This window comes from Corapipo altera, unplaced genomic scaffold (assembly GCF_003945725.1).
Source record: "Corapipo altera isolate COAL_440 unplaced genomic scaffold, ASM394572v1 2, whole genome shotgun sequence".
In the NCBI taxonomy this organism is placed as follows: Eukaryota; Metazoa; Chordata; class Aves; order Passeriformes; family Pipridae; genus Corapipo; species Corapipo altera.
In genome coordinates, this window is record NW_020884890.1 from 11,731,608 (window position 1) to 11,754,769 (window position 23,162).

General features: G+C 39.3%; 1 protein-coding gene across 2 annotated transcripts in view; it reads right to left on the bottom strand.

Annotated features, from left to right (window-relative positions):
• Positions 1–2,263: 2,263 nt before the first annotated feature.
• The window catches only part of TBX18 (T-box 18), a 28,565-nt gene continuing 7,666 nt past the window's right edge, over positions 2,264–23,162 (bottom strand). Inside the window, exons 5-8 of one of the 2 annotated variants that reach the window (XM_027645072.1) lie at positions 18,317–18,484; positions 17,042–17,106; positions 13,289–13,383; positions 2,264–2,679 (exon numbers count right to left, since the gene is read on the bottom strand). In XM_027645072.1, coding sequence (XP_027500873.1) covers positions 2,669–2,679; positions 13,289–13,383; positions 17,042–17,106; positions 18,317–18,484 — 339 coding nt within the window. In that variant the 3' untranslated portion in view covers positions 2,264–2,668. Of the gene's footprint in view, positions 2,680–6,261; positions 10,733–13,288; positions 13,384–17,041; positions 17,107–18,316; positions 18,485–23,162 lie in introns of those variants that run through there. The other variant, XM_027645071.1, reaches the window with a different exon arrangement.

A 23,162-nucleotide genomic window follows, 5' to 3' on the forward strand; every position in this document is an offset into this window, starting at 1 on the left:
AACTGGATGCAGCACTGTTCACCACTACTCTCTGGGCCCAGCCCTCCAGCCAGTTCCTAAGCCAGCACGGCGTGCCCCCGTCCAAGCTGTGGGGGCACAGGAGAATGCTATGGGAGAGGGTGTCAAAGAATAGACACTGAAGCCTGGGAAAAAACCTGCAAAAGGATCAATTTATATTTGATTTGGTTTTATCCATCTTACAGTGATAAATGGGGAACCTTCTTCACCAATCATTAAGTGCTTAGGAGAGATTTTTGTCTCCCAAGAGAATGAAGCCACTCAGATGAGGCAGTTCAATGCATCGTTTTTGCATTGCATACATGCAGTGTATGTAGCATATGGATAGTTTTGTACAACAGAAATAAGCCATTTGCTCATGTGTATAGACAATCTACATGTAGCAGATCTTGTGCTTATGCAAGCTCTCAAGTAGCAAAACCCCAACAACTATAGCAACAAAAACTAACTAAAACACAGTCCTTTCAGATGCAAATTTGGTGTGCAGAAGCACATATGTAAGAGTAGAAATCAACCCCTCATGGCTCCTTTCAACTTCCTTTGAAGTCAGTAGCAAAATTCTCATTGAGTTCAATAAGAACAAGAGGCAGCCCTTGATCTAGTAAAAAGTCCTTATGAGGTTTTATTAGCTCTTTATACAAAACTTTATTCTAGTTGTATATAAAATACATTTTGACTCCATATCCACCCACAAGACTCTGTGGCTGGTTGAGAATAATGTGACACCTCCACTCTGCCCAGGCTGCGACTGTCACTCAAAGCCCTGGATGTGCAGATGTCAGAAGGATTCCAGTTTACCTAAACAAGTTTTGCTTTTCAGAGAAGAGCCACTAAAGACAGGATGACAGCTCAAGTAGCTTGTGCCCAGCTATTTAGGAGCAGGTTAGGTCAAGGCCATTTCTGGCCACTGATCCAGCCTTCCTCATGACAGCGGACACATGACAAATGTCCCTGCTAATTCTGCTCAGTCTTGTGGTAGTCTTGGACACAGCTCATCACAGGGGATTAATACCAAGACTGGAGAACCTGGCAGGAGCAGATGGAACTGCTTTAGTGCAGTTCTGTTTCATTCCTTTCTGATGAAGTCCAGAGAGTGGTGATGGGCAGCTATTCCCTCTGCTTGAGGGTGCTCAGCTGTGAATTCTCTAAGGGATCACTCATGTTGCTTCAGCTGTCCTACATTTATGTGAACTCTCTGGAAATTTGTCAGACAATTTAGGAAAATTATTATATTTGGTACTTTGTCTGCTCTCCAACTGACTCAGAAACCATGGTGACTGGGCTTAACCAGTAGTGACAGGAGCAATGTTTCAGCCAAAAGCCAGCTGGCTGAAAGTCTACTCAGAAAATATGGAAAAGATGGTGATTGGCAAATATAAACACTGTTGGGCCTGGCAGCCACAGCAGCCTCAAGATAGTGACTTATACCTCTGTTATCTCTGTTTTGTGGCACCCAGATTAGGAAATCAAAACGGGGCAATCAGGAGAAAGCCATGGAATTCCAGGTAGCTCCATATAACTGCTGCTCAGAGGCTGGGTAGTCTGCTCTAGAGGAAGGAATCCTCTTCTGCACAAATCCTGGTATCATGAAGGCACAATACACAAGGAAGTCAACTCAGTCAAGACTATGCAGCCCTGCACCTCAGCCCTAGAAAAAACACTGCTCAGACTGATCCACAGTTCGTATTTTCGCCTTGAAAACATGAGCATTACCTGCCTCATGGGAATTTCACTACAAAGTGTGCAGCAGGAAAAAGACCAGCAAGAAATGGCTGGTTTATGATTGATTCAGCTACACAATGATGGATGTTCTGTTGTTTAAAATACTTATATGAAAATAAATTTTCTTCGATTTTCAAAAGCTTCCCCATTAACTTGTACACAAATACTAAAAAACTACTTCAGGAAGACAAACACTATCATGTTAGGCACTGGAGTCCTTTGACCATCTGGAACAAAGGCAAATGTTTTGTGGAAAAGTACACATTAGTAGGCTGAATTCATTAAATGCTAGTAATTTTAGCTCAAGTTAAAGCATCTGAGCCCTTAATGGGTTCAAGGGCACAGTATTAATCAACAAAGAAAGTTTCTAATAAAATTTGGCCTTGGGAAATTCTCTTATATATTCTTTCTGGGTGATGTTATTGTTTTGGGTGAGCTTATCTACTATCTTGCTGGGAACAACTATCCACTTTAATAAAGTGCCTAAAATAATGTAATAAACACACAGCTTATATCAATAGCATCATATTTCCCCACATAGTATTTGTGTGTGGTTTAATTAGATGGAAGGATTACAGGAAAAGTTTGTGTCATAATGATTCTTTAAAGTGAAACCATAGATCAAAGTTCATAGCTGCCAAATATACAACTTTCAAAACAAGCTCAAGTGCTGCTATTAATCATGGCTGCCGAGGGATTTGATGACAAAGATTAAACTGCTGTAAAGGATACTGCTGTGCATCAGATTCTTGCAACTGTCATCATATAGTCTGCCAACTATTAACAGGTCAGAAGAGTTGTCCAGCATTTACCGTGGGTGGCTCCATCACTGCAGTTGGTGAGGCTGTCTATGCCATGGTGATAACCAGTGACACCCTCCCAGACAGACATTTGTGGGTTGTTATTTTTTTGCAGTGTGGCTGAAGTCTTAAGGTCTTCCTGTATAGCAAACAAGAGAGGGAAACTGCAGGACCTCAGGCTCAAAGCACTGTATCCTCATAGGAACATCGCTTGTGTGGAATATTTTCTTATTTTCCACATGAAACACCTTCTCCTTGCTTACTGCATGTGAAGAGTGCCCACCTGTGGAGCTGAGGTGTTGTAAATTCACTCCTAGTTTTGCTGTGTATAGATAAGCCCTTAGAGAGTACCTCAAGGAGCAGCTTTCATCCCATTTGCAATTACGCCAACCCTCTCTCCTTCCACACTGGATCATGTAATATCCCTGTGGGAAGCTACAACATTTGCTTACACAGAAACATAATATGAAGGAAGTATGTAAAGCACACTTTACAGAGCGGGAGCCAACAACCTGTGACCCATGAGCCAGTGTTCCATGGTGGGTCATCGATAGCCATTAGAAGGCATGTAGAGAGTTGTTAACCTACAGACCTATAATATGCTGCTGTCGCTGCTCATATGTAGCAATGTGCTTGAGAAGTGGCCTTTCTGAACCTCAGCTTTGTGGAGTCTGAAACTGGTATCAGAGTTTTGCACCGAGCTGTTGGTGTAACAGATGTGAATGACAGTCTGATGCAACAAGCAACTGAAGATTCAAATCCAAAACCACAAATTTGACTACAGTCTTCAAAGTTTAGGGGAGTTACAGATCTGATTCCAGACTTCACAGCTGCAGTCAGCTATAAAAGACACTTATCTATATAATGGGTTTAATCCAAACTACATTTGAATATCTGTCATCTCTGGGAATGTTTGGAGACACATCTGGCTGGAAATTTTTAAGCATCATCTCATCTTTGCTAGCAGTATCTTTCAAAAAAAAAAAAAAAGAGAAAAGGAACAGAATGTTAAGACTTAAAATCAATGGCATTCAATCTCAGATTATTTTAAGTAGTTCAGCCTTTACCTTACCTAACACCTTCACTCTACCCAACACTTCATAATTGAAAGGTATCACAGATCATTACACTCTTTAATGTAACAGTTCTGTCCTCTACTGAATGCAAGGATGTGACATCAGACAGATCATTTTTAGACATTCACAATGGTATACTTCAATGTCTAAAGGATCCTTTCTCATAGACCAGTCTTCACTTGCTTTCTCTTGATTTAAATTTCATTTTCCAAGGCTTCTCTCTCTCCACAAAAAAAATTTCTGTGTGACTGAAACATTCAGTATTGCAACCGCCAGATGCTTGGTTCCCTTCTCCCCCCCCACCAAAATGTGGGTTATCTAGTTATAGCAAAGTGAAAGAAATGCCTGCTTAGATTAACTGCTTCTATATTCATTGTAAGATGCTTTTTAGTTACCACCAGAGTATAACTGGAGTGCATGGGCTTGGCATGTAATGAGTTCTCCCTGAGAATCGGTCTCTTAACATAGCTTTGAGATCTGCTTAACACTTGTGAAGTTACACTTTGGTGTAGGATTTACTAGAACAACATAAACAGTATTCGCTTGCATGTCTTTGTGTGTCACTGACAACGTCCTGCCTGAGTATGGGGCAGGTAATCTGTAGTGCATGCTGTGTCAGCAAGGCATTTATCATATACCAACAGCAATGACATATCAAAGGGTCTTTGCAGATGTCTCTGGAAGCATTAGTGCCCCTATTGCACTTCAAAGAACACAAAGACTATCCAGGAACATTTCCCTGAATTGGGATCCATTTTTCTGGTTTTCTGGTTTCTGCCATCTTACATTTAAATATGGCATCTGGTTTTCTTCTTACCGAGAACCATATACTGAGTATAGTAACCAGGAAAGGGTGGGGAGGTGTTTTCCTTTGGGTTAGTGAAAAATATTGCCTGAGGAATGGAAACACTGCTTTGATTGTGATACAGCCTCTATTTTTATTACTTTTCTCTGTAAAATACAATAAAAACATTGTGGGAAATATATAGTCAATTATCTGCAGTGGAAAGGAATATACTGGAGATGGAGCACCAAATTCCACCCTTGTCTTGTCTTTCATTGTGAGACAGACTATGGCTCAAAAACTGCAGAAGCACAAAGTTAAAAACAAACTATGAGCATGTGAAACACAAGAAGCCAGTCATCCATCTGAAAAGCACCATAAAGGGACAGAAAAATGCCCAAGTTATGACTACAACTGCTGCATGGGTAAAGCACTCTGGAACAGAAAGAGGGATGGCTTAGAGTCTGAAAATGTGGTATCCATAAAGCTCAAGTCGGGGGCACCATCACCACTGGCCACAGTTGAGTCCAGGTTTCCTTCAATGTGCTCTAAATTTATTCTTGGCTCTATATTCTAGCATCCAAATAAAATCCAGTGGTGTGCAAATGAACATAAGCGTGCAGCATAGTCAAAGTGGCTGCAGTACTGACAAAGGCCAAGTCTGTGCTGGGCCTACACTTAACATTCACTGCCATAGATCAGCTTTTGGGTAGCACAAGTATTTTTGCATCATGCTTTATCCTTCCTGACCAGTCTTTGACTTCAGGTCTTATTTTAGGCTACAGCCCCCTAACATGGGTAATTACCCTTGTGAGAGGTGCACTGAATTATGTTTGGATAGAACTACACATTGTGGGTGCCATCACAGCACCTGTGACATTCCAAAAGTGTATGGTGGGACTGCAGGGTCTTATTTGGGCTATCTGCACTTCTGCCATTCCGTGCTGCAAACCTGGAGCTCTGGTGCTTGTCTTGAAACCTGGTTGTTACTGCCAACATTTAGAAAGGCCACAACGGAAAAATGTGGAAATTCATCCAGCTCATGGAGGTTTAATGCTCATTCTGGTGGAGTGGAACATGTTGTATATTAACTATTTAGGGTAATAAACTTCTGAAGGTGATACATAAAAATCAGGAAAGTGTTTCTATTTGCCCACAGTATTTTAATTCTTCCTGATAGCAGTGCTGATCTGATTTACTGAGGCTTCTTAAAAACATTTACTTTATGGAGTTCAAATTCTAAAATTTGCTGGAACTGCTCTGTCTGGGCATTGGGCACCAAACTATCTGAGATAGTTTTATGGCCAATTCAACATTACTTTGCAAGAATAAATGGTGACTGCATAGGATTTATGCTTTTTTGGGTAACAAACACCTTTTCAGAGCTTGAAGATAACAACACTGACTAAAAGCAAAGTTTAATTCTCTAGAAATGTTATTTCCTAATGAAGCAAGTCATCACCTCTTAAAAGTGTGTGTCATCTTGGCATGCCAGTGTTTTGAATTAACTGGGTAGCTGAGGAATATCGTGGAACATAACTTTCCTGTATTTTGCATATATTAAATTGACATATCAACAACTTTGTGTTAAGTACAAGATGAAATATTGAATCTGAGGTTCACATTAATGAAGAACTTAACTGACAAGTTAATATATTTTGTCACCTGAAGTGCAAAGTCAGCTCATAAAAACTATTAACTCATTAGGTAATTAGATAAACTGCAAACTTTTTAAACATACCTAGGTACAGACTGACTAGGTATATTATCTTTACAGGTAAAATATATCCATAGAATCTGTGAGCTACTTCTGATGATGATTTATATTTCTTCTGCTGAACTGCTCACAGTACAGGCTTACTACTATTAAAGACAACAATATCCATGATTTTCAGCTTTCTCCTGATGTCCATTACTGCAGCAGAAATGAGCTCTCTCAGAATCTGACTGTGCTATTCAAAAAAAAAAAAAAAAAGGCTCTTTTCTTATTAAAACCAGAAACTTTCATTCTCTCTGGAGGTCTGATATTTATGATCAAGCATTTCATGCCTACTTCCCTTGCCCTAATTCTAGTCATTTGCAACAATGCTGGTGTTAAGTGACTATGAAACCAGAGTCTCTGAAGTAATCAGATTTTCAGGCCCTCTGCCCTATGTCACAGAGAATCATTTACTGCAGTACAATAGGAAATAAGGCCACTATGCATAACAGTATTTCTTGACGGAGAAATGTTGCTTATTGCTGAGTAACAGTACAGTCAGATGATTGATTATAGGTTGCAAATTGTCAAATCAATAGATTTCTGCATTTAGAATTAGCAGAAGAAAGCAAATGACCAAAGAAACAGCAGAGAGAAAAAACAGGCAGAGTACCAAGCTTCTGCTCACGTCGCATGGAAGTGCTAACTTCCCAGATCCAGTTGATAGGGAGCAGCTGAATTGGTCTTAGCAGATGGGATGCCATGGGCTACAAGAAAGCAACCAAGCTCCATTACTGGCTAAAGAGCCTGGCAAGCAGTTCAGTCCCATTTTCCCATGTAAAACCCTCAGAGCTCTGCTATCAGCCTCAGTATCTCCTTGTACACAACATCTGTTGGGATCTTTGCGTACAAATAATAGAGAGATTCAACAGCAGATGGTTAAACTGAACCATGTAAGAATTGTGGACTAGCTGCAGCTTGTTGTATTAAGTCTCTGAAACCCAGAGCTTACCTCAGAGTCACTTCCTTTGTTCCTGCAGAAATTGTAGAGAAAAAAAAGGCCCAAGCCTCTAAGTTTTCCAAATGTAGTAAAAAGTGTTTGAATACACACTTTAATATATTTTCTGTGGCATTTTTGTAAAATACAGATATATAATTATAGATATAATGCATATATAGCATTTACTGTATTGATAAAAAGCTAGTCTTTTCACAATGACACACCATTATTTACAATATGATTCAAATTTTAAGGAACAAATGAAACAATATTGTGTGGTTATATGATAAAAGTAATTTGAGGAAAAATAAGAGACCAGTTCTAAAAAATTCCCAGATGATAAAGTCATGTCAGGAGCACCTCCATGAACATCCATGCACAACCCTTTTTTTCTCCTCGTAAGAACATGTATGATTTAGCTCTTCCACATTTCTACCTAGTCAAAGCCCTTAAGATGACATGGGTAATTACCCTTTTTCAAGTACAGATTAATTGTACCATCTTTGCCATTTAAAGATTTGTCCAATTACAAAATTTCAAAGTTTTGGCTGGAGCAAGAATTACTATACACAAGTTACTTGTTAATTTAAACCAATAAAGCTATGACAATTTACATAACTGAAAACTTGCCCATCTTCTACACATCTTAGAACCATTTCAAAAATCATTAGTGTGAGTTTGAATAGCATTTTCAGCACTGCAGGTCTTTTCTTTAAGATCTGCCTCAAGGACACTGCAATGCCAAAACCAGCATCAGACCTGAAGTACACAAATGCTCTTTCTTATCCTTGTATATGAACACTTCCTAGCCATTCATCTGTAACGTACTGTCCACAGCATAGAAGATGTAAAGATGATCTTCATCTTCAATATACTGTCACCCTTTTCTACGAGGCATGAATTGCTATTATCACATTTTACAGAAGAAAAAAAATCTGATATAGAGAGACTGAGTGAACTGCTCAAGGTCACTTAGGAAGTTTGAAACAGCAAAGAAGCAAACCCACATCTCCTCAATTGCATCCTCTTGTCTTTCTAACTTTGAATGAGAACTTTATATGTATCTTCTTTAACAGAAACAAATATGCAAGCAATAAAAATAAAGCCTTCTGCAGGCACAGGCTTCAAGATAGTTGTGGTTTCTCTTCTATTCCCACCCAATAAGAGGAGATAGCAATAGGGCTGTTTCTGCATGCATTATCTCCATCCCACTAATGAAATACAAGCTGAAATGAGTCCTTCTTGAAGTGGGAGTGGTTAAGTGCACTATTTGCCAGAAAAGACATAGGAACACTTGAGAAACACGAAAATTCACTTTCACAAAAAAAATCTAGCGTAAAACTTGAAAGGCCTTAATCTCCTTCAATGCTTACTGGGGAAACATTTTCATCTACATTTGTACCCACCTTATAATGCCTTTGTATCACCTGTACAATATAAATGAGGCTTGCATATCGTTGAAGATGACCTGCCCTCTCAAGCATTAAACTTAGTTTTACAACCTCTGTGGTTAAGCTCTGACAGATGGGCAGCTGAGAGGTAGCTTCTCCAGAAGGACTGATACACACCTGTGCTGTGCAGGTGCAGATGAGGGCAGAAATTTCACGATGACAAGTGTTTCCCTGTGTCCTTGTCACTCTGGAGAAGTGTGGTCTGGAGCAGATGGTGATCTACGTTCTTACAAGTGCCATTTAAAAACCAGAGGTGGGAATGAAGAAAGCCTCTCCAATTCCAGGACAAACGCTGACAGAAATAAAGCAATAGGTAGTCAGCTATGACAACGTTCTGCTTCCAGAAACACTTGTGGGCAAACTGGGTCATCTGCCTAACTGATACAGGTGATGTATTTTTGAGATACTGAGATACTTTTGCCCTTACTAAAAAAACAAACAAACAAACAAAAAAACCCCAAAAAACACCAAACCAAATCCAAAACACAACAAACACACAAACAAAACAGGTAAAACCAATAATGGAATTTCTCATTCTGCTCAGTTTTTTTTTTCTAAATCAAACCTGCATTTTCCTTTAAAAAAAGTAAAAATACAGAAACAAAGATACTTTAGAATATCCTACTGTCCAGTAAATGTCTTATAGGCAATATTTATGGAGGAAAAAATGCATCAAGCCCTTCCTCTGACAAAAACTAAGCACCCTGAACTTCATTCCGTACTAAGGAATGCTGCTTCTAGTGCTGTTGGTTTAAATTATTTCTATCACCACAATTTGAATACACATTATTAGTCTTCAAATATCTAACCATAAATCTAGACTAATGCTGAAAAAAAAAATCCTAGTGAGAATGCCGTGCTGTTGATAAGCTAAAAACAATGTATCATGAGAAGGCAAACTAATCTTTCAATTTACTTTGTAAATAATCCATTAGCTAAACTTCTATTTTAGGCTAGATGCTTTATGCTCAACACTTACAAGTCCAAATATCCTTTGTATCCCTTATAACAGAGAAGAAACTTGTAAAATGCCTTTGGTGCATCAGCTTATCATTGTATGAATGTTTTAAAGAAACTCACTAGTGCTATAGGAAATGGGCAAGTGGGCTTGTTTGTGTTGTTTAATACTCCAAGTGTCATTTCGTTCTTTAAAGGCGCTGGAACAGAGGAGGGGAGAAGGGGAGGAAGTCTTGCTTAATTTGTTGCATATGTCCCAATGTGTTATACAACTAAGTGTATTATACCAGAAAACTAAAGCAGTCTGCAACAGAGCAGATTCTGTGTAACTCAAAATAGGAAAATAATCTGGCCACAAGCAAGTCAAAATTTCAGTAAAACTTCCTCTCATATTATATATATATACACACACTTTACAAGCTACATCGAGTGTCCCTTCATATTCCAAAAGAAATACATTGTAGACACCAAACATACTGTACTTTTACTTAGAGGCTTCATCAAACCATATGTGCAGACACTTGAGAAGACGAGAGTGTCAAGCTTCCTAGGGTCCTAGAGTCAAAGAAATTTTGCTGCCCCCCACTGCTAAGTAAGTGCACTCCTTCCACAGGGGGCAACATCTGCCGATCCGTCATGGTTCCACTTGGCGAGGACCCCAAGAAACTTCCTTGGGAAGAAACAATTTTCTCAGGACTGGCAGCCAGTTTAGGAGATGTGGAAAAGTTATATCCATAGAGTGCACAGGGACTGTGCAGTCTAAACGTGTTGTAGGAGCCTTGGTGGGTTTGATTAGTGGTAAAGGCATTGCTGGATGGGGATGGCATGATGTACTGGAGCTGTGGAGACATCCCTGAAATCTGCATAGATAAGCCAGTCTGTGGGCAGCTGAATGCATCCCCATCATTGCCACTCATAGACATATTCACAGTTGTGCTACTCGACACACCGACATAGGAGGGAGTCCTCGGGGGTGCAAACGTCTCACTGGTTTGGTTTGTGAGCCTGTTGTAGGTTTCAGCCAAGGAAGTGCTGTATCTGTTCAGGGTCAAGCCTGAGCGGGCACAAGCTGTGTAGTCAGCTGGAGAAAGGGTACACAGCTGGCTAGTGTTGGGATTGAGGTGGAAGGCTGGAGATGAGCAAGGGGAACCCGGTAAAAGGTGAGGGTGGGTAGATGGCACGCCACTGCCAGATCCCTGGAGTAAAGTAGAGGAACCCGCATTTCCTGGAAGAGAATGTTACAGCATAAGAAGCGCATTGGGGAAGTTCACTTCCTAGGTAACAGATCAAGACCTTTGGCTTTTATAATAACCCTTGACATGAAACACAACTCAAACTAATTAAAAAAATCTTTTACATATATGTGCAGGAGGGTGTGTGAGTAAACCACATATATATTTCTAAACAAACAACTAGACCAAGAAAGAGAACTGAAGTTACATTTTTACAACCGTCACTCAATATTTAGAACTCCTGCCCAAAAGATTAACTGCTCCTTATATAACACTGGAAGGAAATTGCATGGCAGTTAAGACGTAGCCAAGTGAGTACCACATCACAGCAAGCCTTCTTCAAAATGATGATTTTTGATGTGTCTGTGTTCTCACTACAGTCTGGAGTGCGTTTCAAGCACTCTGTGCCTGACTGTCACTATCAGAGCACCAGCTGAGGAACCAGCTGCTTAGCTCAGATGATAGAGGCTCCCATAGTTAACAGCTTCAGGAAAGCTACTAACTTCAGAACAAAAAAATTCCAACTTCAAACCAAAAAAACCTGAGAATGAAACTTCAGAACTAGTTCCGAAAGAGTGTAGGCTGAATACTGCACACAGCTGCTTCACTTCTTGAACAGGCAGGATTGCAGTAAACTGTTTGCAAATTGTCTATTTACTGATATAAGAACTTTTAAAATTACAAATACCAGTGCTGAATGCTCCTGAAAACACACTGCTACAGGTGAAACCTTTTCTCAGGACTGAAAGTTTCCCAGCTGCAAGAAACACTTCCTTTCTTAAAGAGATTTTAACTCCGTGAAAACTGACTGTAGAAAAATTAATTTGGGCCTTTCACAGTCTCCCATGCAGAAGACTCTTAACATGGCAGACTCTCCCATTTGTGAATCATATTAACAATCAAACAGCTGGATGCTGAAAAGAGATACATGTTGTCAATAAGTTAACAGGTTATCATGATAGGTGAGCTAGTAAAAAGAAACATACATTATTAGTGAACAATGCCTGCTGCTTTTTGCTCTGTTAACAGGACACCACAAGATCAAAGCATCATTAGACACTGCCACATTCCATGAATCCTGGTATAAGACATATTTTTTCTTCCAATCTACACCAATGCCTCCACTACCTGATGACAGGCACTTTCAGCATTAATAAGCTAGGCAAATTTCTAATGGGGTCTTTCAGAAAGTCTCTAAACCACCCTTATGTCTAAGGTATAGATGACTAAAGACCTTGCAAGAATCCCAGTTTCTATCCTCAGAATATCAACAGTAACTTCAACAAGTTCCTTAACCCCAGGCAACAGCAGAACAGGAAGCGAGAAGTTCATGGCAACTGTTCCTCTGCTCTCAAACAATGCTCCTACATACAAATAGGGCAATAAAGCTGGTCTGTCTCCTAAATGGATTAACTGCATAGTGAGCTGCCTTTTAGTCTGACAAGGCATTTCAGGTTTGATGCTAACTTCTCATTACAGGACTTTTTTATGAGAGTGTCCCTCACCCCTGTGCTCCACTCAAAACTCTGCCAACACTCAGCCAATGTATCTGTGACTTGGCACAAAACCTCCTTCTGAGTTGCCCACATCAAGCACTGATGCTCAGGATTTCTCAAAGGAATGAGGTAAGAAGCTGATAAAAGTTATTTCTGTGACTTTCTGTATTTTTGCTCTTAAGATGTTTAACAACTTTGCAATACATTATCAAGAAAGTAGACTGGATGTTTGTAAATTTGGCAGCAGGAAATGCGAAGAATCCGGAGCAATATGTCTGCTTTTGTTGGGAAAAAGATGAGAAGTTTAATATTTGCACTGGGGTTCTCCAGAAATAAAAGAATTCAGAAAAGAGTACAAAGATTCCACTCTCTGTCCAAAAAGGCCATTTAAAGGCTCTTTATTTCATTCATGGCACTACCTGTATGATGGGGAAAGTGGAAACCAAGAGGTTTCCAACCAAGACTGAAGAGCAAGAAAAAACAAAACAGAGAGATCCATTTTTTCAAGCTCTAGAATGCTGATAAAGTTTGTTGGCACATTTACTGAAAAAATTTTAGGTCTTTAAGAACCAAGAAGGCATTCCAAAAAGAAACCCAGTTAAGCTTGCCACTATTTACTCATTACTTAAGAGGACATTTATTCTCTCATTCCTTTTTTTTTTCTCTTAAAAACAAAAGAAATTCCTGCATTGGAGTTTGGATGTGTACAATAGATGTCATCTATAAATGATCTCTACCTTTTGAAGGCAGCCAGTGCATAGCTCTAAGGAATAGGCTATTCAATCCTTAAACTGAATAATTTAAACCCTTAAACTGGAATTCTCCTCCACATGTGATATGATTTATCTTTACAATCTAACATTTTTGTTGTCACAGTGATTGAATTAGCATTACCTTCTCAGCTTAGAATAACTCTGATGAGAGGTGATAGCCTGCACTGGGGTTAGTTGGTTGTTTTTTCTCTACAAGCGACACAGACTTTCGTAAAGTATGATGGGCAAAGCTTTATCTTCAGGCATTTTTCTTTTGAAAGAACACAAAGACAGCCATTACCTTGTTTGGGTATCCCAGGTATATCTTCAAATGTAAGTGTCCTCAGTGAAGGTCTCCAGAAGGCATAGGACTCTACCAGAGCTTCCAGTCCCATTCTATTTAGAACAAAAGAACCAAGGTGGCATGAAAGCAAGCTGTATTTTGTCACACATCTCTGGACACTCTACCTCAGAAACACATAAAAACTAGTAACATTTCAGGATAATTTTGAAGTTCATTTTGCTTTGTAGAAAAGAGCCTTACATCCTATCCAAGAGATCACTGAGATCTGCTACCACTGGGCTTGCAGCAGACAGAGTTTTCCAATGCCATAAGTCCGGCTCTCTATTTCAATATTTTGGGCCTCTTGAGAGGGCTATTTGAGTGGGGAGCCTTGGCTAAATGTTAAAATGTTTTCCTAGTATGATATTTCCTGAAGAGATCATTCCTCTGCCTCTAACTGCCAGAGAGATGTTCTATTTCTGCCTAGAACAAAGGTGATCCACTGACAACTTCTATTAAAATAGGATTCCCATTCATTACTGATGAGCTAGAAAATTACACTTAGAACATGAGCAAGGTATGGGTGTACAGCTCTTTTGCCACTAAAATGTATAAAGCAATGTTGTGTCTCAGTTATGTGCTGAGCAAAATGCCCTTACAAACCAAAAATCTTCAGCGATTTTCTTTCAACAATGTAATGAGAAAATTGAAATAACTGGGTAGATAGTGCTGGCAGACAATATTTATAAGAATCTCTGTTTCCTGAAGGTAAAGGCCCATTTGTTTTCTGACAATTATTTATGAATAATGCACCTCAGAAGCATAAATACTCAGAGGTATAATTTTGCTGTTATTTTTGGCTGCTGGGCCCCAGAGGCCTGTTAAATGTCAGCATCAGGCACACACCAAAAACAAGTGCTTGCCTTTGAGCAGTAGCACTCTGTAAACTCAAATTATGCAAATAGCCCAATTTGAAGCAACCAACAGGTTCTGATACTGCTCCTTCCCCACTGCATTTCCAGCAGGAACACAAATGTGTGTCAGGAAACATTTATAAAGTATTTATTAGCTGAACCTGGACTAAAAAGATAGCCTTAATTTTCTGCAGTAACGGTGAATTTTCAATTCTAGTTAAAGTGGAGATAAAAGCCACCTCCTGGAGGAGTGTAGCCAAGGCGATAATTTATACAAGATGCCTTCGAACAATTTCCACTTTTTATCACCGCCCTAATTTGCGCTATCAAATGGCCAAGTTTATTTAACAAAACAGTTATGTTTTTCCTGAAGTATTTAAAGGGAGAAATTCTGGTCCTTTCCTGAGTAAAAGTTTTTATAGGGTCAAACTTAAGGCCCAACTGAAGAATGAAACTATTCTCAGCACATAAATTCTGTTGCACTTTCCAAATGCACGGGGAATGCTTTTAAAAGGTGAAGCTACTGATTTCTGTAAAATAGGCTGTGGGACTGAATGGGAATGACCTGAAAGGGAATATTTTTAATTAAACATGCAATTTAATTATTGCATGCAGCAGTGCAAAGTAAGATAACTGCAATAATTAAAGCAATATTGAAAAGCTGCATATAATTTTACCACAGTATTTTTTTAACCTTTTGTTGCTGTCTGAAATACCCTAATGATAAACACACCAGCTACAACAATGAAGATAACAAAACCTTAACATTTAATTTCAATACATATTAATCATTAGTTGAGTAAACCAAAAGACATTTTCCTTGACAATTAAAAATCTGAGCTGCATTCTCAAACACTCCTATTCGGTACCACAGAGACTATCAAAGAAAACAGCAACACTGACTTCAGTAAACCAGTGTCAATTTGCAATGGACAAGAGTTTGCAGTCACTTGTGTAACGACTGTGTTTGTACAATAAAAGCATTCAGACCTCATCTAAAGGCTGCTCCAAAACATTTTACAGAGGCTTTCCCTTCTATCAGGACTGGCCTTCTTAATCCCTTTCCATAAAATATAACTGTCTTTCAATTAAAATATCCTGCTTTTTTTTTAATGCCTGAACCAAACTATTCCTAGCAGCCAAACCTAAAAAACCTCTCTGGATATCCCCAGTCCTACAACTGGATCTGTGTGGTTGCAGATACTGAACTCTTACAGCACTTACATTGTCCTCAAGTAATACCAGAGCTGTCCTGCTTCATTAAAATCTGTTCAAAACTGGTTTCTGAACAATTCTTTCCATTGTATTTTAAAGGGAATCTTCTCTTGTTTTATATAACATTATGGAAGAAATTCTAAATCCACTTAAACTCATCTAATTCAGAGGATCAGGATTTCACACTTCTTAGGACGTTCCTTAGTACTTACTTTATAGTTCTGCAAAGAGCAAGCATACCAGAGACACTGCCCACGGAGAGCTTTCAAACAGGGCACGTATTGCAACTCTTTTCTTCCCCAAGTACACACAGCATGTTTTGCTTCTTCAGTCAGTGCATTTATCTGGAAGTTACTGTTCACTTAATTTCTAACTAGAAGGCTACAAAGGAGGGCAAAATTCTATTTATGTCAGTGCCTGGGGCACCACTTCCAGGCCCCAGAACAAAACACGGCTAATTGTTTCCCGATAGAAGACAAAATCTCAGAGATACTGAAAAGATACTTACAGTGAATTCCTGCAAATCCTTACAACTACCCTACTCCTTCTGTAAATATTCATCTTCTAAAAACTACTCATTTGCTGTCCAGTCTCAATTTTTATGTAGCTCAGGTGGAAGCAAAAAACAGGCTTTAATGCTGCAGCCTCTGCTAACAGAGAAGCTCAATAAAAGTAACTATTGAAAAGAAACTCTCTGATCATTCCGGCCAGTACACAGTCTACTCCTTTCCATGCAGGGCTAGGGCATAAATATAGCAGCTGTAGACACCAAATGCAATGTGGTCACTGGAGCTGATGTACAATATACACCATAATGAAACACTGCCTTTTTTAGCTGAAACGGTTTAACATACAATTCATAGCAGGCTTAAGTAGTTTGCATTAAACAGTCTTCGGATAAAATACCTCATCAGCACTGGCAGCCCGGACTAGACCCAAGTCTGCACTCTGCACTACTCAGATTTCCCATTGCTATTTTCAAAGATTCACAGATCAAGAGAGAACAAGCAATTAATCAGTCCATCCACAACAGAAGAAATGGAAACCATCCTTATTTCAAAGTCTTTTATAGCCTTCTAGGAAAGGCATTCACCTAGGAAGTGGATTTAAAACTCCTTAGACTAAATAGACACTTGAACACAGGTCTCCCACCTCCTGTGCAAGTGTACTAAACATAAGGTTACTGCACAAACCAACTTAGTTTTTAAGAGAAAACAACAAGCCATTCATCCATGCCACTTACATGCAAGAGAACCTGGGCTTATAGTTTGACAATGGTATTTGCAATTTGTATCTCCAGCCAGGAGAAAGAGGAGATTTCAAGAGCAGCCTGAAATCACAGACCCGAGCATGCACTAATTCCATTTGCAGCCTTCATGGTATGTCACTGCTTACACTGAAAGGAAACTTGAGTACATGCGTCAAGCCGAGTGCCAGCCTGTTTTTGACCTAGATGGTCAGAGGAGCAGGAATGAGAGCTCACCACAGAGAACATTGCTGGGAAATCTAAGTGCTCCCTCCAGGAGTCTGAGTTCTCAAATTAGTTTGTCTGTAGATACACATATTCACCTTGAACAGCCTTCACAAAGTGATTCTGTGAGCCTGTGAGCAGTAACAAGCCCACGTCCTTCCCAACACCTACCTGTTACGACCCGAATCTCTAAACCCTTTGGCGAATGGATTCCTATCAATCTTCAGACGAGTTATCTGTGAATATGATTAGAGAAATTATTACCTGTAAATTCAGCTGAAGAGCACATAAAATGACTCTTCTGAAAGAATTAAGCTGACAGTAGAAACATCTTCACATTTGCATGGTTTAAGATGGTTGTCCTGAAACATAGTAAAATAAGGTCCAGTTTTCTGATCACTACTTTTGCAGATCCCCAGAGAAATTAACACGTATTCAATGCTGCCAAGTGGCAGGCTGGAACTATTGAGCAAAATCTTCCAGCAAATGTCATTCTTCACCCAAGAGAGTATACTGCCTAACTGCAATAAAATTTAAACTAAATTTTTAATTCTGTACGGGTCAAGAAGAAAATGTGAAAAAAGATATTATCTCCAGGTTACTATCCTCCACAAAAAAAACCCCAAAACCAAAACCAACACCACCACCACCACCCCACACCCAAACAAACAAAAATACCCCAGCAAAACACTCCCTACTCCAAATACTTGTAATTTATTTGAAAAAAATCGGAAAGGCACCAAATAATTATATTTCAGTAATTACACAGTTCTCCTACTCTTCCGTTTGTAAAGATATCAATGTATATATAATTTCAAAAAATACTTACATGGAATTAATAAAATGTCACAGCACTAACTATGATGTCACTATGTATGCTAACACTTAAACAAGTGGTAATAAGAGCCAAACATTGGAGTGATGCAACCTGCAGTTTACTTTGGACCCAGATAAATTGCCATTAATAATATAAGCTGAATGCAGTTAATGAAAATGACTGTAACTTTCTTTAGACCTCTGTTAAGGACCTGGGAATTGTGAAAGCACTGGAGTCAGGAATAAAAGTGCTTTAAAAGTTCTATCCAGACATGTATCTACACTTAAAGGTACAGAAACCCCTTTAAAAATTACATTGCTCTTTGCCTTGTTCTTCAATGTTGTATTTATAATTAAGACACCATTAGACAGGATAATTAGACTGTGTGAACCCCATAATAACAATGATTTTTTACATACAGCATCTAGCCCATGTGGCCTCAAGTCTCAGCTATAGCCTCCAGGCGCTGCTGCAATGCTACCAGCGAAAGCTGCTTGCAGCACAAAAAATGTTTACACAACTTTATTTTAATAAGTAGTATAATAAAAGTATCTGCTTTTCTCCCATCTCTTACGTCCCTGGTCTGCTCTGAAAAGCCTGGAAAGTGCCAAGCAGATAGCCCAAATTACCTGTTGATTTTGGTATGCTGTGACAGTAGTGAAAACTGTCTCCGGAAAGGAGAAGGCTTTCACGCCTTCTCCTGAAGGGATAGGCTTGACAGGGGACAGATCATCACCACAGTCTTTTCGGATGACGTGGACACGAGGCTGATATTTATGCATAGAGTGAAGGATAATCTATGCAGTAGTGAAAGGAAAAAGATAACATTTATTAGAAACGACGCCCTGCTGTTACAAGACTAATAGCTTTTTGGAACAGATGAACGGTATGTGTTTACCATGCCACTTACTGGAAATGAAATGTTTTCTTTAACCTCTGAAGGTTCTTATTACAGTAGTCTAATCCTTGTGCATTTATGTTATTGCCAACCCTAAGTATTTAAAAATTACGACTCCAAATTCAGAGACTGCCTTGATTGAAACTGACTCCAAAAAAAAAAAAAAAAAAAAAAAAAAAAAAAAAAAAAAAAAAAAAAAGAAAAAAAAAAGACAAATCGGGAGTGAAGTCCAGGTCCCACTGGAATTATCAAACTTTTGTCACTTTTTTCCACTGAAGTCTGAATTTGATCTAACAGATTAACAGCAGCAGAAATTTGTCTTTTGTTTTTGAAACCTCTGGGATACGCTAGTGGAGCAATATTTTCTCCTTATATCCCAAAGGCTAGAAACAAATCTTGTCTGGAACACAAGCTGAGACTCTCACATTCTGAAGAAGCATAAACTCGAGAGTAAAATGATACCAAAATAATCCAAACCCCTAAAGTGTTAATAACAACTAGACTGATAATACAGACAATGAATATCCATTAACAAACCCCTCCCAGCATACAAAAAAATCAAAAATAAATTATAGAAGTATATGAACTCATAATGCATAAAATTAAACACAAAAAAACCTTTTGGTACTGCACCTAAATTTTAGAGGAGATTTAAAATACAGAATTTTTCCTATATTTTACTCCACTTCAGCTAATCACTATTAAAATAGAAGATTTCAAGAAAAAAATAAATTGGAAGTTCAACTATTATTTTTGGAAGCCTTAAGAAATTAGTAACTCAATAAATAAATAGTCCTATGGCTATTGGCCTGTGGAACCACTAATCAACATTCTGGGGAAGCTTTTTAATTTCCTGCTCCTTGAGTAGCCTCAGAATGTGCGTGTGCACAAGTACTCAACAGAGCCCCTATGCTACACACCATGGAAGTTCATTCATCCAAATGATATAGAGGACATTACATATATTTGGATAAACTAGAGTTTAATACACTTGGTCCTGGCCAGATGACATGACCCCGTTTTGGATAAGCCAAGTTTCTGCATAATCAGGGGTTTTATTAGCCTGTGAGTAAGGTTTTGAAAATGACATCACAGGCTCCAATTAATTTGCTCAGGGAGTGCCCTATGGATGTTCTCATATGAAGCCTTTTTCCAGTTTCTTGAACAGAGCAAGATTTTTTTATCATGCAAACGTGTATTCTCTTTTACAACACTCATTTCAACTCTCCACTGGCAAATATCTACAAAATGAAAATGCAGAGAGGACAGGACATTCCTGACCCTGTTTTACTATGAATATCCAATGATACCACAGGACATACTGGTGCAACAGAAAAAGAAATGATCAATGAAAGATGTTTCACTGTTCAAACCCACTGCTATTTGCCTTGCCATTTGCCTGGGTGCCACTGAGCATGCCATGTTCCGCTCCCACACAAACTGATTGACCCCATCAACTCTGTGGTGCAAATCACCACTTGCCCACAGAGCAGTGATAACCCTGGCAGCTACAAACAGCTCTGCTCACGTAGCAGAACAAGGGAAATCAAAGAAGAACAAGGGAAATCAAAGAAGCACGGAGAGGAACACCTCCCACTGCTTATCTGGGCGGCTATTACAGCTAAACTGATCTGTGGCATTCTTAAGAGCAACCTGTCTGGCCTCTGTCCTATACTAAAATTTCCTGCATTGACACACTGCTGGTAGCTAGCAAATTCAAAGCAATAAATTTTTTTAACTGATTTTGTACTATGCCTTATAATGATGGAATCTTTGTTAATGATCAGAAGGACTCTGAATTCTAAATAAATAATACATAACTGCAAAGCCCTGGTGAATTAAAGAGCAACACTACGAAGATAGGACATAAAAGGAGAGGGAGATGAAACATCCACTCGGAAAACAGTTTAGCTATATTATTCTAAGCATCACCTAAAGCTACTGCAAAGAAGAAGCTAAGGAAAAGGAGATTCCGGCTTTTCATTTCACAGTGCTTGCACATTTAAAAGCACAAACGGGATCTAACAGTTTAGCTTCAGAAACAGCAACTTTCCCTTCATAGCCTTAAAATCCAATAACAAAAACACCAATCAGAAGTCCCACTGTGTTCCCAAACATGAACTGGCATTACTTTCAACTCACAGTTGAAAAGTCTGCCTCTCTCTATAAACTCCTCATAGGGCAAGACCAAAAAAACTTCATGGGGAAATAAACCTCTCCCATCAAAAGTAAAATTAAACTTTGGCCACAGCAGCTGCCAAGAAATCATTATCAGACGGAAAACGCCGCAGCAGGGAGACCACAGGTAGGTGGCAGAGCAAAGGTGACCAAAAGCACCTGTACACGCACAAAACTGGGATTACCTTTGCAACATGGCTTTTGAGAGCTGCTGCCACGATGAGGCCTCAGAGCTGACCATGAGCACAATCATCACAGCCAGAACAAGTGAGAGCCGAATGCTCCTTCACAGGGGAGATGCCAATCCTCAGGCAGGTTCGCAGTGCCAAGACTTCACAGTTACCTCCCCCCACCACCAGCATGGTCCTTGCTGCTGGTTTTACTAAAAATCCTCTTTCATCCTCTTTCCAAAGCACATGTAATCAGTCTTTCTGCAGTCAGGGAAGTGTGGGGCTGAGAAGCATGGATTTCCTCCTGACTAGGAAAAAATCTGCAAGTGCAAATGCTGTTTCACAGCTTTTCATTGTGACAAGAATATATAACTACCCACTGACTGTAAGCAGAGCTCACTACTTGGAGCCAAGTCTGGGCAGAGTAACAGTCCGCCTCTGCTTCCAGCCTCGCCCCACTTTCAAATGGGGAAAAAAAACCACCCCAACCACCAAGGAACAATTAACACGCTAACAGCCTCATTTTCACTAGAACTTAAAAGATGTTCCTCTGCATCAAAAAATATTCAGTTGAAAAGCATGGAAAATAGCATAAAAAATATTGACTTTTCCCCTCTACTGAAATTCAGATTAAAAACTGCATTGAAACAGAAAAATGAGCCAGCTCTAACCAGCCGGAGGGAGAGACTGCTTTTACAATGCAGCACTTAGTCCACAAATGAGAGAGGGATGAAAGGCATTAAAAAAGAGCATCCAGACCATGAACTACTCCACTTCTCAGTGACAACTGCAAAATCCAGCTTTACTTTTCCTTGCCATCACTATTTAGATGAAAGACACAAAAGCCACAGTGTGTGTCTTAATGCCTCTATAAGAACACAGTATTTCCAAAGTAGGGAATTCACTCTGGAACTTTCTTTTGAGATCAAAAACACACAAGGAAAACACATCCTTACAAATTTTGCTTGATCTTCTCAAGCCTGCAAGTGAAACCCATACATCAGAGTGTCCTATATGCAGATGTACTTCAAAATCTCTCCTCAAAACATAGCTATAAAATTGCATCCGCACAAACTCCCACTCAAAATACTGTTGAAAACAGCAGCAGGCAACAAGGAGACTGGAAAGCACTTGAGCAGCAAAGCAAGTCATCTTAGAGATGGCTGATCTCCTTTCACAAGATGCTAACCTCTGAGCAATACAATGCAAGGGCAGCTGGCCACCTGGAACTACTACCACAACATAAATATTGCTTAAGAATACTACTCAGTGCCTGTTTGCAAATACTGTCCCCGTTCCCATGAATATGGGTCACTTCTCTCACAGATTCTGACGGTTAATACTCTAACATAGGTAAAAGGGCTCTGGATTGATGTCATGCAAGCTCCCTACCTCAATGCCTACAAGACCAAAACCAACTCCATCGATTTTAACACAAAAATTCTGCAAAGGCTTATGCCTTTGAGGAGCACAGGAAGAATAAAGGAACAATTTCAGCAAGGATTAAATTGCCAGAACCAGAGAGCAGGGAAAGCACACCCAAAGAACTACAGTTAAAGCCCAACACCGCTTGGTAGAGACCCCACCAAGGTTTCTCTGAGCCACTTTGCCTAAGAAGGAGAGGAAAAAACTCACTTTCTAATAATATAAAATATACTTCGTGTCACATACAGGAGTGGAAGAGTCAGAACATTTAATGTAAGAACAAATATTGGAGGGGCAGTAGAGCCTTGACCCCTGGTTCTTCTAATTCCTCATCCCTCCCCTGGTAGCCTCTTGAGAGAAATGGTTCCTTCCTGCTTATGAGAAACAATTGCTTTTCATATTCATCACAAAATATGATTATTCGTTTTCCATTATTGCCAGAGGCATTCAGAGGCTACACAGCTTTTTCAATACAGCATTCCACACTGCCATAGCTTTAAAAGAAAAAATGTACCCATTGGAAAAGACACTTTTCTGCTTTCTGCTTTTGCCTTTTCTGGTAATTATGAATGACATGTTTGCAATTTCCCAGATTTGAGAAATATGAAATTATTTTACAGTCATCCTTCTTTTGTCCTTTTATTTTAATACTTAAATTTCTACTTTGGGGAGGAGGGACACTGCCGTAGCTCTGAATCAGTTCAATGTGTCTCAAATCGCTGCACTCGGGTTTTGCTTCACTCATTTCCAAGTCAAAATACTTAACTAAAGACCAGAAAATTTATATCCTCTCATATTATGAAT